The 18758-nt window shown below is 37.6% G+C and overlaps 1 protein-coding gene across 3 annotated transcripts in view; it reads right to left on the bottom strand.

Moving 5' to 3' along the window:
• Nucleotides 1-1057: 1057 nt before the first annotated feature.
• Nucleotides 1058-18758, bottom strand: part of LOC115219888 (retinaldehyde-binding protein 1-like) — a 34581-nt gene continuing 16880 nt past the window's right edge. For all 3 annotated transcript variants that reach the window (XM_029790193.2, XM_036509520.1, XM_029790192.2), the window contains 5 exons: nt 8946-9239; nt 6040-6155; nt 4599-4820; nt 2324-2434; nt 1058-1284 (listed from right to left, as the gene is read on the bottom strand). In XM_029790193.2, coding sequence (XP_029646053.1) covers nt 1144-1284; nt 2324-2434; nt 4599-4820; nt 6040-6155; nt 8946-9207 — 852 coding nt within the window. In that variant the 5' untranslated portion in view covers nt 9208-9239 and the 3' untranslated portion in view covers nt 1058-1143. The remainder of the gene's footprint in view (nt 1285-2323; nt 2435-4598; nt 4821-6039; nt 6156-8945; nt 9240-18758) is intronic.

Consider the following 18758-nt stretch of genomic DNA (forward strand, 5'->3'; position numbering starts at 1 on the left):
TATCTGTCTATCTACCTATCTTTCTATCTATCTTGACAGACAAATAGACATCAGTTAGATACCTCCAATGGCGGACCGGCCAGGTTGCCAGCTTGCTCAATGACAAGTGGGCCCCTGTGCCATTAGAATCCACATATGGGGGCCCATGTTCGTATCTAAGGGGCCCATCCCCTCAAGTTTGAGAATTTTTAATTCACTCCTGGAATAATACATCGATTATTTCAGCCTGGCTGTGTTTGTAGACAGTTGAAAATACTTTTAATGGAAAAAATATTAAATGATAGCATTGTAGTTGTGGGTGGGCCCCCTTAGTCTCCTGGCAACCAATATTTTTAGACCCAGTCCACCACTGGATACCTCTGCATATATTCATATGCATATATATATACATATATATATATATATATATATATATATATATATATATATGAAATATGAATTAGAGATAAAACCACTATTATGCAACTCAAACAGTGATAGACATAAACCAATACATAAATAACAAATAATATAAATAATATAAATATAATTAAGATAATATATAATATATATATATATATTATTTTTTTTTTTAAAGTATAAAAAGAATACTCAGTGTATTATATTTATCATTCTTTTTATACTTTTTGAAAAAAAAATTATATATATATATTATATATTATATTAATTATATTTATATTATTTGTTATTTATGTATTGGTTTATGTCTATCACTGTTTGAGTTGCATAATAGTGGTTTTATCTCTAATTCATATTTTATATATTTATACTGTGAAATTTGATTTAATACTAAATCAAATTTTTCCCTGTAAGTTTGGAGCTATACTCCCTATTATTATATATATATATATATATATATATAAGGTGATCGATTAACAGAGTTAATAGAGCATTGGACAAAAATCTTCTACAGTATTCATTTAACCTTTCTAACTTAAAATCTCACCAATGCCAGTTTACTAATCATCTTTTCGTGTCAAAAAGCAATCTACCAGTTTTATCTATTTGACAGTCAATCATATTTTTCATTTTCCCCTCATCACACAGAAAATAGGCAAGTGGTTTCAAACTAGTTTTATTTTTATTCATTATTAATTAAATATATTATCTTTGTTTTAAATATAGAACCAGTTTTGCCCTGTCTTACTCGTTTTCAAGCTTTTTTAAAGCATCTATCAGAATTTGAGAATCATAACTTGGACCTCCTCCTCCTAATTCTTTTGGCATGGAATCTTGGTCAAAATAGTCCCAGAAATTTTCCAAACTATATCCATGGACAAAAACCTGAAAATACAAACAGTAATACTCTTTATAATTATTGAACTCATATGAGTATATCTATATATGTAAGCAAAACATACCACCATTTAACTCTACCAAAATAACTCACACCTCTCACTACATCTTACACCATTAAGTTTTCATTATGAACATATATAGACCTGGGATGAGGTGGTGAAGCACAACCTTTGAACATTAGGCCTTACCGAGGCAATGACTAGTGACTGAGACCTTTGGAAATATGCAGTGCTTGAGAAGACTCGGCAAGCCAAGTGAGACCATAACCCATGGCCTATGCCAGGGGTGTAACCAGCCCACGTATGCATACCTTTCCTTCATTGGACACTAAACTCTGCTTGCGAAGACCTGTCGAGGCAAGTGAAATCGAAATGGAAATCAAATTTGATGACTGGCATTCGTGTTGGTAGAGCACTAAGAGCATCATCCGAGCGTGACCGTTGCCAGAGCAGCTGACTGGCTTCCATGCTGGTGGCACGTAAAGGGCACCATTTGAATGTGATCGTTACCATTTGAATGTGATCGTTACTGGCACATGAAAAAAATACCCGAGCGAGATCGTTGCCAGTACCACTGGACTGACACCTGTGCAGGTGGCATATAAAAAACACCATTTGAGTGTAGCCATTGCCAATACCACCTGACTGGCCCTCGTGCTGGTCCAGTCGATTAGATCAACTCCAGTATGCAACTGGTACTTAATTTATCCACCCCGAAAGGATGAAAGGCAAAGTTGACCTCAGCAGAATTTGAACTCAGTACCGATAGACAGATGAAATACCACTAAGCATTTCGCCCAGCCTGCTAACGTTTCTACCAGCTCACCGCCTTAGTTTGACAAAAGAGTCTTATAGAATAAGTGCCAAGCTTTACATAAAATATTATAAGTAATGGGGTCAATAAGTTCGGCAAAAAATTCTTCAAGGTGATGCCCCAGTATGGCCACAGTCTAATGACTGAAACAAGTAAAATAAAAGACAAAAGAAAAGATAAATACTGAAAAGAAGATAATACAGATATTCACCTTTTTTGAAAGCTTTCTTTTCAGAAATGGTTTGACCATTGCATATGTCCAGGTAAAATACCAAGGCTCATTAATTACATGTACACCTTGAAACCGAGCAGGAAATGATCCCTGAGTTAAAGAAAGAATAAAAATAATCAAATACAATTTAAGTTATTGAAAAACCAGAAAATGTCCCCTGGGGACAAATGATACATTCAGCAAAAAATAGCATCATCAAAGTGCTTGATATATATAAACTTGCAAGAAAATTTCTAGAATCTGGTTTATTCCTTGTTTATACTTTGTTAATAATACTATTACACTTAGGAATATTCATGTAATTAAAAAGTATGCTTTAGAATCACATTAGTTTTATCCCACTGTGAACACCTAGGGACAATTGCCTCCTACAAGATCCCCAAATTGAATGATACTTTGTTAGAAGAATTTAGGGAATAGAAGTTGGTAATTCAGTCATTTTTACACACTTACATATACACACACACATACATACATACATACATACATACATACATACATACATACATACATACATACATGCATGCATGCATACATACATACATACAAACATACATATATACATACATACAGGCATACATACATACACGCATGGATACATATGTATATACATAAATATACATGCATGTATACATACATACATAAATACATACATACATACATACATACATACATACATACACACATACATACATACATACATACATACATAGGTGTGGCTGTGTAGTAAGAAACTTGCTTTCCAAACATATCACTTGGGGTTCAGTCACCCAGCATGGCACCTAGGGCAAATGTCTGCTATTACAGCCTTTGGCTGACCAAAGCCTTGTGAGTGGCTTTTATAGATGGAAAGACACAAACACATACATACATACATACATACATACATACATACATACACACATACGTACATACATACACACATACGTACATACATACATACATACATACATACACACATATGTACATACATACATGTGTGTGTGTGCGTGCACATGTGTGTGTGTGTGCATATGTGTGTCTTTATATTTGTACTTGTCAACCACCAGCATATAACAACTGGCGTTGGTTGTTTACATCCCAGTAACTTAGCAGTTCAGCAAAAGAGACCAACAAAATAAGCATCAGGCTTATACAAAAATTAGTTCTGGTGTTGATTCATTTGACTAAAACCCTTAAAGGTGGTTCTCCAGCATTAGCTGCAGTCTAATGATTGAAATGAGTGAAAAATGGAAAAGATTAAAAGATGTACTTAAGAACCACATGGGTTTAATTCTACAGTGGACACCTAGGGGCAAGTGTTTCTAAAAGAGCTTCAAGTTGACCAGTACCTTACGAGTAGAATATTGTAGGTGCCAGTCTGTCATTCTGTCGTTTATTAATGTAGATATAGATACACACACACACTCCTGTCCCTCTGTCATACTCAAAACTTTCTTCACCTGGAACAAAGCGACCTCTTTCAATACTCTCCCCCTCTCAGAGGATCTTTGTCTTGCAAGTTACTTGGTGACCTCACTGGTGCTGGTGCCATGTAAAAAATCATCCAATCCCACACAGTAAAGTGATTGGCATTTGGAAGAGCATCCAGTTGTAAAAATTATGCCAAAGCAGGTCTCACTGGCGAGGGTGCTATGTAAAAAGCACCCAATCCATTCTGTTTGGTTGTTGGCATTAGAAAGGGCATCCAGCCATAAAAACCATGCCAAAAGAGACAGTAAGGCTTTATGGAACCCTATGGTTTATCACCTCCTGTCAAACTGTCCACAGTCAAAGGATTAATGGTTCAAAAACAAAGATCAATATAAAACAAAAACAACTGAAATAGGCAGTCCAATGGTGAGAGCCAATAAAGGAATAAAAATAAAAAATAAAAAATGCTACCCCCACCACCATCACATTACCATTCTCGGATCTTTTAGCTTTGACCAGCAGATTTTTAAAATAATTTCCACGTAACTAAACTTCGTATACTGGCAGAATGTGTTTACAAAACATCTTTTTCTCTTGGCTTTCTTGAGAAAATTCTGTAGTTTGTAAGCTATTTGTTCTTTAATTTCTTGCATTTCGGCAATTTCAACCAATCAATGACGTCTATTGAGGTGAATTCAATTTCTGCCGTAGTGTGTCAACGACATTTATTTGCGGTGAATTTATTTTTAAAATCTTCCAGTCAAAGCGAAAAGATGCCCATTCTCACTACATCACCACTTCCAAACAAGTAAATCTTATGAGAAAAAAAATGAAACCTTACCTGAAGAATATCCACCATTGCTTTTAACTCTGATGTTTTCAGGCCCCATGCCTGTTTCAAGGAGTAATTGTAGAAATTCTCAATAAGAACACAACCGGTAACTTGTGTCTGGTGGTTGACGATGAGCTTTTGTAATAAATAGAGGTAAGCCCTCATTATTACCAGGAAAGGGAATTCATTCTTGTCCCAATTTTCGATACTAAAACAGAACACAGTCCTTCCCTGCAAAAGCATTTGACATGAAAACGAAATTCTTAAATTGTAGCTTTTGATGGGAAATACATAAAGATAATTACAATGATCCTTTCTACTATAGGGACATGGTCTGAAATTTTGGGGAAGAGGGATAGTCGACCTCAATGTGTAACTGGTACTTATTTCATTGATCTCGAAAGGATGAGAGGCAAAGTCAGCCTTGGCTGAATTTGAACTCAGAACATAAAGAATGACAAAATGATGCTAAGCATTTTGCCCAGCATGCTAACAATTCTGCTAGCTCACTGTCTGAAAGATAATTACAATTAGGCGTAGGAGTGGGTGTGTGGTAAGTAGCTTGCTTACGAACCACATGGTTTCGGGTTCAGTCCCATTGCATGGCACCTTGGGCAAGTGTCTTCTACTATAGCCTCGGGCCAACCAAAGCCTTGTGAGTGGATTTGGTAGACGGAAACTGAAAGAGACCCCATCTTATATATGTGTATGTATATATATATATATGTTCGTGTGTGTCTATATGTTTGTGTGTCTGTGTTTGTCCCCCCCAACATCGCTTGACAACCGATGTTGGTGTGTTTATGTTCCCATAACTTAGCGGTTTGGCAAAAGAGACCAATAGAATAAGTACTAGGCTTACAAAGAATAAGTCCTAGGGACAATTTTTACATCCATTTTTCCACTAAGATCAACTTTGCTTTTCATTTTTTTGAGATCAGTAAAATAAGTACCAGTCGAGCCCTGGGGGTCAATGTAATTGACTATTCCTCTTCCCCAAAATTTCAGACTTTGTACCCATAGTGGAAAGGATTAATTTTACATACATTTTTCTTATGCATACATGGATTGGGAAGTTCCTCTTCAGAGCAGGCTTGAGCAAGTTCTTTTTATTTTGTTGTTTGTAAAAGACTGGTAATTGCCCATGCATGCAAGTCTTCTTTCTCCACTCAAGCAAATGTTATACAAGAGGCATTGCTATCAGAATCACCATCTTTCCTCAGAATAGTTTTTTTTTTTCATTCATACAACTTGGTGATAGAAAATATGAATTCAGAAGCCACTGGGCTACTATTTTGACACTAATATCCATCAAATGTAAATGATGTAAATAATGTACTAATTTCATTCTTCTTCAGTAGTTGAACTCATAAATTCTCTTGTCTTTGTACAACTAAATATAATTCAGAGATACAGAATGAAAAGATGTTCTTTTTGAATTATTACATACCTCTTTGTCTCTTAGGGGTAACAGACAAGGGTAACCTCGCTCAAGGCAGGGCTGAACTGATTCTAAAGTGAGGTCGGATGTGAGTTGAGGGTAGTTTTTATGAAATTTTAGGTGTCCTGTGAGTAAAAAAAAAAAACTGGGGTGAGAAAAAGGAATTTAACAAGAATACAAGAGTGCCTAGAAGAAATTCAAAAGAAGTATTTTCCATGTATTAAATCAAAGCATATAGTATCAACAGTAATATCTCTGAGACTGTGAAAGCAAGTTATCAGTTTAGGAAATTACCCAAAATGGCAGGGAAAGCTGCTGCCGCCACGCGAGGATTCTTATTTAAATAGATGTACACACTTGGGTGAATATATTGACAGTTGAACCAACACACCAACTCAATCACATATTTACAAATACAGGGAACTCTCTTAACTAAAAAAAAAAGAGCTTTAACTCTCTCAAGAACTTAAATTAAACTCAAAGAAAAACCATACATATGTGGATACCAAGTTGGTATCCAATTCCAGTGAAAATGCATGTTCATACATACATTATCATCATAATCATGGTGGCAAGCTGGCAGAATCATTAGCACACGGGGCGAAATGCTTAGCAGTATTTCATCTGCCGCTACGTTCTGAGTTCAAATTCCGCCGAGGTCGACTTTGCCTTCCATCCTTTCAGGGTTGATTAAATAAGTACCAGTTATGCACTGGAGTCGATATAATCAACTTAATCCGTTTGTCTGTCCTTGTTTGTCCCCTCTGGTTTTAACCCCTTGTGAGTAGTAAAGAAATTTTCATACTGGCATGGGTTAAACTAGTCATCACAGTCCAAGTCACCTTCTATTGAGAGCTACAGCTCTGAAAGATGATGATCCATGCATGTCATTTAGCTTGGCTTGTATGGCTGGAGACCCTTTCTAATACCAACTACTATACAGAGTGTACTAGGTGTTTGTTTTATGTGACTCCAACACAAGAGAGGTTGAATAGTTTTTGACAAGACAGGACCAGGACCAGGAATCCGTTGTAATCCTTGCTCACTCTATTCATTCAGCTAATCACTCTACAGTGTGGGGCGGGGTTTGGTACAGAATAAATGTAGAGTAAATATGGGAAGGAAACAATGGTGATGGGAAGGCCAGAAATGAGTATGAGAAAGCCAAGGATATGGGGATAAGGGAGAATATATGTAGGTATTGTTATTGGCATCCTTTTTGTCTCGGGAGACAATGGAGTTGCGCATAAAATAATCTAGTCCGGCTTTTACATTTCATGTCCTAATACATTTCCTGCTGTGGCTGTGTAGTCCTATCCTGGACAAACACTGCATCTGGCAGGTGCCGCAAATGTAGGTATAGAGAATGCTCAATAAGTTAGGATGTGTACATTTGTACAGGTCAGAGAGGGGGAGAACTGAAGAGAAAGAAAAGGAAAAATGTGTAATGACATTAACAGGACTAGGATGGGTAGGAGGGTGGAAGGAACAAGAGCATGATGTAAAGGAAGTAGGAGTTTGTAGAGGTGGTCAGCTAGAGGGGTAGTGACTGGTAATAACAAGAAGACAAAGTTAAATGTAGGAGTAGGTGATGAGATGTATAAATATTCACATTCATTCATACATATAGACACTTACGCATGTATATATATATATATATATATATATATATGCATTGCCTTACTGGCACTTGTGCTGGTGGCATGTGAAAAACATTCGAGCGAGGTCGTTGCCAGTGCCACTGGACTGGGTCCTGTGCTGGTGGCACATAAAAACACCATTTGAGTGTGGCCGTTGCCAGTACTGCCTGACTGGCCCTCACGCCTGTGGCACGTAAAAGCGCCCGCTACACTCTCGGAGTGGTTGGTGTTAGGAAGGGCATCCAGCTGTAGAAACTCTGCCAGATCAGATTGGAGTCTGGTGCAGCCATCTGGTTCGCCGGACCTCAGTCAAATCGTCCAACCCGTGCTAGCATGGGAAGTAGATGTTAAACGATGATTATGATGATGATAACATTAAGAATGGCTCTCTGTCAATAAGGATGATAGGGGTTCCAGTTGATCCAACCAATGGAACAGCCTGCTTGTAAAATTAACATGCAAGTGGTTGAGTACTCCATGGACATGTGTACCCTTTAATGTAGTTTCAATGAGATTCAGTGCAACACAGCAGAATGTGAGAAGGTTGGTCCTTTGAGAGAGTGAATAGAGGATGCTATTTTGATGTTAAATACACACAGTAATAAATTAATCAACACATTCAAGGGATGGAAAGAGAGGAAGAAAAGAAAAAAAGATAGAAAAGGAAAAATGGATAAAGAAAAAAAAATCCTCATCCCTTTTAAAGGATGTCAAAGAGTTTCTCTATGGAACCAACTCAGCCTACAGACATGGAAACAAGATGGTACTACTCATTTTTGCCACTTGAGCAGAGTGAAGTAGCATGAAATAAAGTTGTTTGTTCCTTCTCGAGCCATGCCTGGCTCATAAGGGCCGGTTTCCCGGTTTCCTCAGTGTATAGGTTCCCCACCTGGATGGGATGCCGGTCTGTCGCAGGTGAGCTGCAAGATGCAGGAGGAAAGAGTGAGAGAAAGTTGTGGTGAAAGAGTCAGCAGAAGTTCGTCATTACCTTCTGCCAGAACCGCGTGGGGCTTAGGTGTTTCACTCATAAACACACACATCGCCCGGTCTGAGATTCGAACCCGCGATCCCTCGGCTACGAGTCTGCTGCTCTAACCACTAGGCCATGTGCCCCCACTATGAAATAAAGTGATTTGCTGAAGGACAGAATACACCACCAGGAATGAAAATCACAACTTTATGATCATGAGACAAAAATCCTAACCGCTAAGCCTAACACTTCCATATGCAGTCATACGTACTTACATATAATCATGCATACATCATATATCTTACCTTTTAATAATCCATATGTTTTCTTGACATCAAACTTCCGGGCCCGTAGAAATCTCAGTAAAAAATCATCATCTTTCTTCTCTACCATTTCAAAGACTTCCTGCCCTTCATCACAACTTTTATTCTCCAATATAACTTTGCGCAACTCATTGATACATATTGTTTGTTTATCTTTAGTTTCATAAAGCTCAATTCGTGCTTTTTCTACCAAGGCTGGTGTTAAGGAACCCTTCTTGAAAATGTGATCGTAAATAGATGCCATTTTTGAATGAGGTCACCAACTGCACTAAAAGTCTGCAATAGATTTTAGAAATGTAGAATTGGTTTTAATTATAAAGAACATATATATATATATATATATATATATATATATATATATATATATAAGAGACCAAAGTGTATGTACACTGCTATATTTATATAAAAAGGAATGCCAAAAGTGGGACAAGAACACAAAACATTCAGACAGATGATACAAAAAAGGGACAACAAAACATCCAAACAGACGATACAAAAAAAAACAAGGACAAGTCACTCAGAGTTTTCTTTCTTCAGTCAAGTACCAGATTATCTTTGCAAATTCAGCTAATTATACTCAAGATTGCTCCAATATGGCTACCCCCAAGGAAAAACTAAGCTAAGAGCACTAGATTCCTTGAAAGAAAGCAGTGAATGTATATGAAAACAAGGACAGAGAAACCAGAACTGTCATGGGAAAAAAATTTCACTACTGGACAGAAAGCTGGTGACATCTAAGTATCTAGGAACCAGCAGATGTATGAATGCATGGGTGTAGGTGTGTGTGTGTATGTACTTGACACTGATGAATGAATATGTATATATACATACACATGCATACATATATGTGTGTGTATATATATATATATATTATATATATATATATTATATATAATATATTTATATATATAAATATATTTATATATATATATTATATATATATATTTATATATAAATATATTTATATGTATAAATATGTATGAATGTGCACACACACACACACACATGCTTGCATGTGTATATGTATGTATACTTTATTCAGTCTAGTTACACATGCAGATGCAAGTTTAAAAACAAATTCTAAAAAAAAAGAAGAATGAAAATAAATAACAATTATAAGAGCAAAGCAAATAAAGCTGTCAGGCATATTGTGTTCAGGAAGTTGCCCTTAGTGTTTGATAAGCAACCTGTGAAATACAGGATTTGGGGGATAATCTTATCTCATTTGTAATAGAGGGCCAAAGGGCACAGGGTAATTTTAAAGAAATTTGATAAACTAGCTTTTGTAGAAAAAGATTAAATACTGTCAGAAGAACAGAAGACTGAACTTTAACAATAATATTGTATGTGTATATACGAAGTGTATGTAAAGCTTATATGTTAAACTATACAAACTGAATATGTACACTACGTATCCACTGAGCAATTAGGCCACATGTATCATCATCATCATCATCATCATTATCGTTTAACGTCCGCTTTCCATGCTAGCATGGGTTGGACGATTTGACTGAGGTCTCGCGAACCAGATGGCTGCACCAGGCTCCAATCTGATCTGCTAGAGTTTCTACAGCCGGATGCCCTACCTAATGCCAACCACTCCGAGAGTGTAGTGCGTGCTTTTAAAGTGCCACTGGCACAAGGGCCAGTCTGGCAGTACTGGCAATGGCGTGCTGGCAGAAACGTTAGCACGCCAGGCAAAATGCTTAGCGGTATTTCATCTGCCGTTACGTTGTGAGTTCAAATTCCGCCGAGGTCGACTTTGCCTTTCATCCTTTCAGGGTTGATAAATTAAGTACCATTTACGCACTGAGGTCGATATAATCGACTTAATCCCTTTATCTGTCCTTGTTTGTCCTCTCTGTGTTTAGCCCCTTGTAGGTAATAAAGAAATAGGTACTGGCAATGACCACACTCAAAAATGGTGTTTTTTACGTGCCACCTGCACAGGAGTCAGTCCAGCAGTACTGGCAACGACCTCGCTCGAATGTTTTGTTCACGTGCCACCAGCACAAGTGCCAGTGAGGCAATAACACAGAAAAAGGTGAGAGAAAGAGAAAGAAAGCATTGATGCATATGTATGTATGTGCATAAATACATGTATGCGTATATAAATACAAAATTTATCTTTCCTGTTTGTATGAGATTATTTGAAGAGTAAACAATAGGTTTCGGATCAGTGTTTTACTGAGTGGTGCTACATCAAATGGAATATATAGTAAATAATAGTTACTAGCACTATGACCCGGCAACATGGGGTCATAGTGCTAGTGCATGCATATACAGCTGCATGTGTATGCACATACACGCGAGTATTGTCCAAATCTCCAACCAATCACATACAGCTAACTGGCATTCAATTGGCATATCAAGTTCCGGGCATTTTGATTGGGTTTTGGATAGAAAATTCACAAAAAAGTCTATTTTATTGATTTTTTAATGACTTTGTTGGGTGACTGGGGAAATGTAAAGATGTGCATGACCACCCTTGGACGGTTTTGAATGACCATAGAAAGTACAAGCCCTCTAACTGAAAAATTGTGGATTTGTATAAAGGACACACACACAGACAGACATTTTGCTATTTATATATATAGAGAGATGCCTGTGATTATATACATATGGACATGTTAAAAGCACCTAGTGAAGACTGTAAAGTGTTTGGCATTAGGAAGGACATCCAACCATAGAAACCAAACCAAATCAGACTGGATCCTGCTGCTGCTTTCTGGCTTGCCAGCTCTGGTCAAACCATCAAAGCCATGCCAGAATGGAAAATGTACATAAATGGATGATGATATATGGGAGGAGTGGTAGGAGAGAGACAGAGAGAGAGCAACATAAGTATGACTGTGTGGTTAGAAGCTTGATTTTCAACCAAGTGATTCCAGGTTCAATCCCAAAACATAGTACCTGGGAAAGTGTCCTCTGCTATAGCTCTTTGCCGACCAATGCCTGTGAGTGAATTTGATAGAGGGAAACTGCATGGAAGCCCACCATGTGTGTGTGTGTGTTTGTGTGCACATGCGCGTACATGACTTTATGTTAGTGTTTGTGTTGGTGCTTGTTTCCCACCATCACTTGATAACACCTATGTTGGCTTGTTTACATCCCCCATAACATTAGCAGTTGGGCAAAAGAAACTGACAGATTAAGTTCCAGACTTAAAATATACATAAATCAGTTTATTCAACTAAAACCCTTCATGGTAGTATCTCAGCATGGCCAGAGTGCAATGACCCCAACAAACAAAAGATAAAAACATAAATACCTAAGTCACAATTGATTGTATTGAATCTCTCTCCATTTGCTCCCCAGTACAGCTAGGGATCTTTCCCTCACCCCCAGATCACTCATTACACAACGTAACAAAATTTTAATTTTATTTTTTGTCTTTGGTCAGTAAGTGTTATTTTCTTTTTGTTTTTATCTACAAATCAAAGGAAATGACAAATATTTCCTTCAAACTTTGCTTTTGTGACTGGGACATCAATCTTTTGAAACTATTTCCCCATACATTTCAGATAGATTCAGCATTGAAGCAGAAATATCATTATAGCAAATATTCTGCTCAATACCACAAATTTGCTTGTCAATTGCTTGACCCTAACCACTTGAGCATGTCCCTTAGTGGCTGACAATATGTGCATCTCTGATCATGAGCAGAGGAGTTGTTGAGGAGCATCATAGCCATGTGCTGAGAGGGATTCTTTGAGGTTTGAATAAATGTAACAAAAGCAAAGTTTGAAGGAAATATTAGCCATTTTTCATACTTTCTAGGAGTAAACAAATAGGAAATAACAGTTGCTACCCAAGGACAAAAATTGTGGAAGTTAGCATGATCCACTGGATGTGTAATGTTAGTGTGCACACACGACAGAGTGTAAGCTCCTTGAGAGAAATGCTGGACATAAGAAGCATCAAATGTGGTGTGCAAGAGAGACGTTTGTGCTGGTATGGTCATGTACAGTGGATGGATGAGGAGAGATGTGTGAAGAAGTGCCACTCCCAAACAGTTGAAGGTATCTCGGGGAGAGGTAGACCCAGGAAGACATGGGAAGAGGTAGTCAAGCATGACCTCCAAACGTTGGGCCTCGCAGAGGCAATGACGAAAGACCGAAATCTCTAGAGATATGCTGTGACTGCAAAGACCTGACAAATAACGTGAGTTCATGGCTGTTTCCTGCACCAGCTTCACATAGAAGCCCCAGCCCATCCAAAGTATCTTGGATTGCAGAACGACCTGCTGTGCTTGAGGAAACCTATTGAGTCAAGTACATCAACATCAAAATAACTATCAAATGGAAATTGTGGTTGTGATACCTGTGCCGGTGGCACATAAAAAGCACCATCCAAACATGGCTGATGCCAGCGCCGCCTTGACTGGCTTCTGTGCCGGTGGCATGTAGAAAGCACCAACCAATCATGGCCGCTGCCAACCTCCCCTGGTACCTGTGCCGGTGGCATGTAAAATGCAGCCACTACACTCACGGAGTGGTTGGCGTTAGGAAGGGCATCCAACTGTAGAAACACTGCCAGAAAAGACTGGAGCCTGGTGCAGCCTCCTGGCTTCCCAGACCCCAGTCAAACCGTCCAACCCGTGCTAGCATGGAGAACAGACTTTAAACGATGATGATGAAGATGATGAGTCCTATGATTATCCATTACTTGATCATTCGCCAGCAAATATGCTGCTGCACTTAATATAACTCTTTTTGCAACTACTGCCCCCTTCCCCCCACTGTCACTGCATACTGCCATGACTATCTTTCTTCTAGTCCACTTTCTCATACTATCCCTCTCGTTTCTCTCTCTTCTTCTACACTGTCACTCCAACCACTCAGTTTTCTTCATCTTACTCTTGCTTCTTTCTTCCTTTTGCTCCAGTCCATCTTCTACAATAGTCCTACCTTTATCAACTCTGAAAGTCATAACATCCTCGACGACTAGAAACTATATAGAATAGTAAGAATTTCAGTTTCTTGCGAAGCACAAGGCTACTCACTAGAAATGATAAACAATGCACTTACTTCCTGCTGAAAGTGGTTGGCATACAAGCAGAGATAACATAGGTTCAAGACAGATATCAAGTGACAGAGAGCTGAGTTGATTAACAACAGGAAAGATAGCAAACAGACTCCAAGTTAGCAAAAGGCCCAGATGCATATTTATTAAATGTCCCAACAACTATTCGTACCCCCATTTTTACTTTATGATAAGCTATAATTGCACACATCATCAGGTCTTCTCTTATATTTGTTTCTCAATTAGTCTGTCTGCCTGGTGTCTGTTTATCTGTCAGTCTATCTATCTATCTATCTATCTATCTATCTATCTATCTATCTATCTGTCTGTCTGTCTGTCTGTCTGTCTGTCTGTCTGTCTGTCTGTCTATCTATCTATCTATTTATCTATATATCTATCCATAGAATAATAAACATGTACTCCACAAAAGTTAAATCATTCTAACTATAACTTAATATAAAAATAAACAATATATATATATATATATATATATATATATATATATATATATTGTGCCCGTGCTAGTAGGGTGCCAAGAGCACCATCTGAGCATGAGCATTGCCAGAGCAGCCAACTGGCTTCCGTGCCGATGGCACGTAAAAGGGCACCATTCGAGCGTGATCGTTACCAACGTCGCCTTACTGGCACCTGTGCTGGTGGCATGTGTAAAAATATTTGAGTGAGGTCGTTGCCAGTACCGCCTAACTGGCCCCTGTGCCGGTGGCACGTAAAAATCAGCCACTACACTCTCAGAGAGGTTGGCTTTAGGAAGGGCATCCAGCTGTAGAAACTCTGCCAAATCAAAATTGGAGACTGGTGCAGCCATCTGGTTCACCAGCCCTCAGTCAAAATCGTCCAACCCATGCTAGCATGGAAAGCAGATGTTAAACGATGATGATGATGATGATGATATATATATACAGGGGTTGGACAAAACAATGGAAATACCTAGTATCATAGCATCATGATTTTGAAATATCTATAAAACTGTCAAAAGCTTGTTTATTTTTATGTTTTTTGATTTATTGTTAGTGTTGCCTGAAATGTTTCACTAAAATTGCAGTTTCTTTTCAGATATCATCAGAAAAAGGTAATTAAAATTCATTAAAATAACAGATCTATTGGACATTCAAAGAGGTCAAATCGTTGGTGCTCAAATGGCAGGTGCTAGTGTAACGAAAACAGCTGAAATGTTTGGTGTATCAAGAAGTACTATCTCGAAAGTAATGACAGCCTTTGAGAAAGAGGGAAAAATCTCTGCATTGAAACAAAACTCCGGAAGAAAACCAAAACTTTCAGATAGGGACCGTCGGGTTCTTACACAAATTGTTAGAAAGGATCACAAAAGTCCAGCTCCCAAAATTACTGCACAGCTTAATGATGCCTCGATAACCCAGTTTTCACAAAACTGTTCACCGGGAGCTGCAAAAAGACGGATTTCATGGGAAGGCTGCAATCAGAAAACCACTACTTTCAAAACCAAATGTTGCAAAGCATTTAGAGTGGAATAAAAACCTACAGAATTGGTACATTGATTCATCCTTTACTTTATTTCTGACCACCATCCAAATATACGTTTGGAGACAGCCAAAAGAAGCAGTTGACCCAGACTGCCTTCTTTCAACTGTTAAACATGGAGAAGTATCTGCAATGATCTGGGTGGCGGGGCTATATCATGGAAATCTGCCAGCCCAATGGTTTCCCTTCATGGCAGAATTAATAGTCACGACTATTTAAGCATTTTATCTTATCAAATTCATGTGGTTCCTTTTCCGGAGGGAAACGCAATCTTTCAGGATGATAATACACCAATTCACACAGCTAAAGTTGTCACTGAATGGCATGAAGAACATTCTAGTGAAGTTGAACATTTTATCCGGCCACCACAGTCCCCAGATCTGAATATTATTGAATATTTATGGTGCTTTTTTGAAAAACAAGTAAGAAGTTGATATCCTCACGTAAAAAGCACCCACTACACTCGCGAGTGGGTGGCGTTAGGAAGGGCATCCAGCCGTAGAAACTCTGCCAGATCAGACTGGAGCCTGGAGCAGCCCCTGGCTTCCCAGACCCCGGTCAAACCGTCCACCAGTGCTAGCGCGGGAAAACGGACGTTAAACGATGATGATGATGATGATGATGATATCACTACAAGAACTGGGGACTGTTTTAGCTGAAAAATGGACAAAAATTCCTTTGAAAACAATTCAAACTTTGCAGGTGTCCATACTTCATAGGATTCAAGCTGTAATTACTGCCAAAGGTGGTCCTACCCCATGTTAAAATAAATTTGTTTGAAATTTTAAGGTTTTTCTATTATTTTGTCCAACCCTTGTGTGTATATATTAAATCCAATTTTATAGTATAAATATATTATATTAAATTAGAGATAAAACCACTATTAGGCAATTCAAACAGTGAAAATCATAAGCCAATACATAGAAATAAAATTAATTATTTAAAAAAATATAAAAGTTAAAATTTAAAAATTATTTAAATAATTTAAACTTATAAATTTTAAATATATATATATAAATATATATATATATATATGTATATATCTCTAATTTAATATAATATATATATATTAGATATATATATATATATATATATATTTACATATATATATATATATATCACCACTACCATCATCATCACTAACATTGTTTTAAAGTCCAATTTACCATGGTTGCATGAACTGGGTGGTATTTATCAAGTCAGATTTTCTTGGGTCAGATGCCATTCCTGTTGCTAGCTCTCACCTGTTGCTAAGCAACAGATATATTTTCGCAGAATATTCAAAATGAATAACACTTCTTGTATGACAGTGACACACATTTACACAATGCCAAAGTAACACAACCATATACACGCTCACACCCATACATATATGCACATACATTCATACATACATTTATGAACATATATATATAATATATATATATATATATATATATATATATATATATATTTATGTATGTATGTATGTATGTATAGATAGATAGATAGATATAGATATATATACATATATATATATACATATATATACATATATATGTGTATGTATATATATGGAAGGAATCCAGCTGTAGAAACTCTGCCAGATCAGATTGGAGTCTGGTTCGCCCAACCTCAGTCAAATCGTCCAATCCATGCTAGCATGGAAGCGGACGTTAAATGATGATGATGATATATTTATGTATGTATGTATGTATGTTTAATTGGAGGTTAAAAAACTCAATAAGGGATAATAAAATCCAATGAATGCACTGGTTTATTACCCATTACAAAAAGTATTGAATATTACATTTAATATTCAACTGTAAGGTAATTGGATAAACCAAGGTTTATATATATTTAAGAAAATCAGAAAATAGAAATAATTAAATTAATAAGTAATTATTAATTTAATTATCTCTATTTTCTTATTTTTCTTAAACATATATAGAAGCACACACACATACATATATCAACATCATCGTCATTTAATGTCTGTTTTCCATGCTGGCATGGGTTGGAAGGTTTGGCCATAGCTGGCAATCCAGAGAGATGTACCAGACTCCAGTATGATTTGGCTTGGTTTCTATGGTCGGATGCCCTTCCTAACACCAACCACTTTACACTGTGTACTGGGTACTTTTAACATGGCACAAGCATGAGTACTTTTACACAGAGTCAGCACGGGTGATTTGTATGTGGCATGGGCACAGGGATCTCACAGGTTAATCATCTTCATCAGTGGGAGAAGCTTTAACACATCTGCTGTAGAGGATGGGTTTTCTTGAGTACAGTAAGGGAATAGATATCTTGATCCTTTTTTTATCACCTCGCCGGTGGCACATGAAAAGCACCAACCGATCGTGGCCATTGCCAGCCTCACCTGGCACCTGTGCCGGTGGCACGTAAAAAGCACCCACTACACTCATGGAGTGGTTGACGTTAGGAAGGGCATCCAGCTGTAGAAACATTGCCATATCAGAATGGAGCTTGGTGCAGCCTCCTGGCTTCCCAGACCCCCGTCAAACCGTCCAACCCATACTAGCATGGAAAGCGGACGTTAAACGATGATGATGTTAGGTACAGTGTCCTGAGGTTGTCCTCCAGTACTTCATCCCATGTCTTGTATATATATATATATATATATATATATCATCATAATTGTTTAGCAATCACTTTTCCATGCTTGTATGAGTCAAACAGAATTTGTTGAGGCAATTTTTCTACAGCTGGATGCATTTCCTGTCACCAATTTTTACCTGTTCCCAGGTAAAGTAATATACCTCATAACCAGACTTGTTTTTCACAGAAAACTGGACATGAAGAACACTGCTTGCTTGACAGTGACATTCATTTACAACTATCATATGAAATCAAAGAAGACAATAAATATGTACACAGGTACACACATACACCTCTCTCTCTCTCTCTCAATATATATATATATATATATATATATATATACACACATATATATATATATCATCATCATCGTTTAACATCCTCTTCCCATGCTAGAATGGGTTGGACGATTTTGACTGAGGACTGGCGAACCAGATGGCTGTACCAGGCTCCAATCTTGATTTGGCAGAGTTTCTACAGCTGGATGCCCTTCCTAAAGCCAACCACTCCGAGAGTGTAGTGGGTGCTTTTTACGTACCACCGGCATGGGGGCCAGTCAGACACACACACACACATATTACAGGGTGCGGTGAATATATTGTCATCTAAATTATGCAAGAATGAAAATAACATTGACAGATCATTTTATCA

This window comes from Octopus sinensis, linkage group LG15, assembly GCF_006345805.1.
Source record: "Octopus sinensis linkage group LG15, ASM634580v1, whole genome shotgun sequence".
Classification (NCBI taxonomy): Eukaryota; Metazoa; Mollusca; class Cephalopoda; order Octopoda; family Octopodidae; genus Octopus; species Octopus sinensis.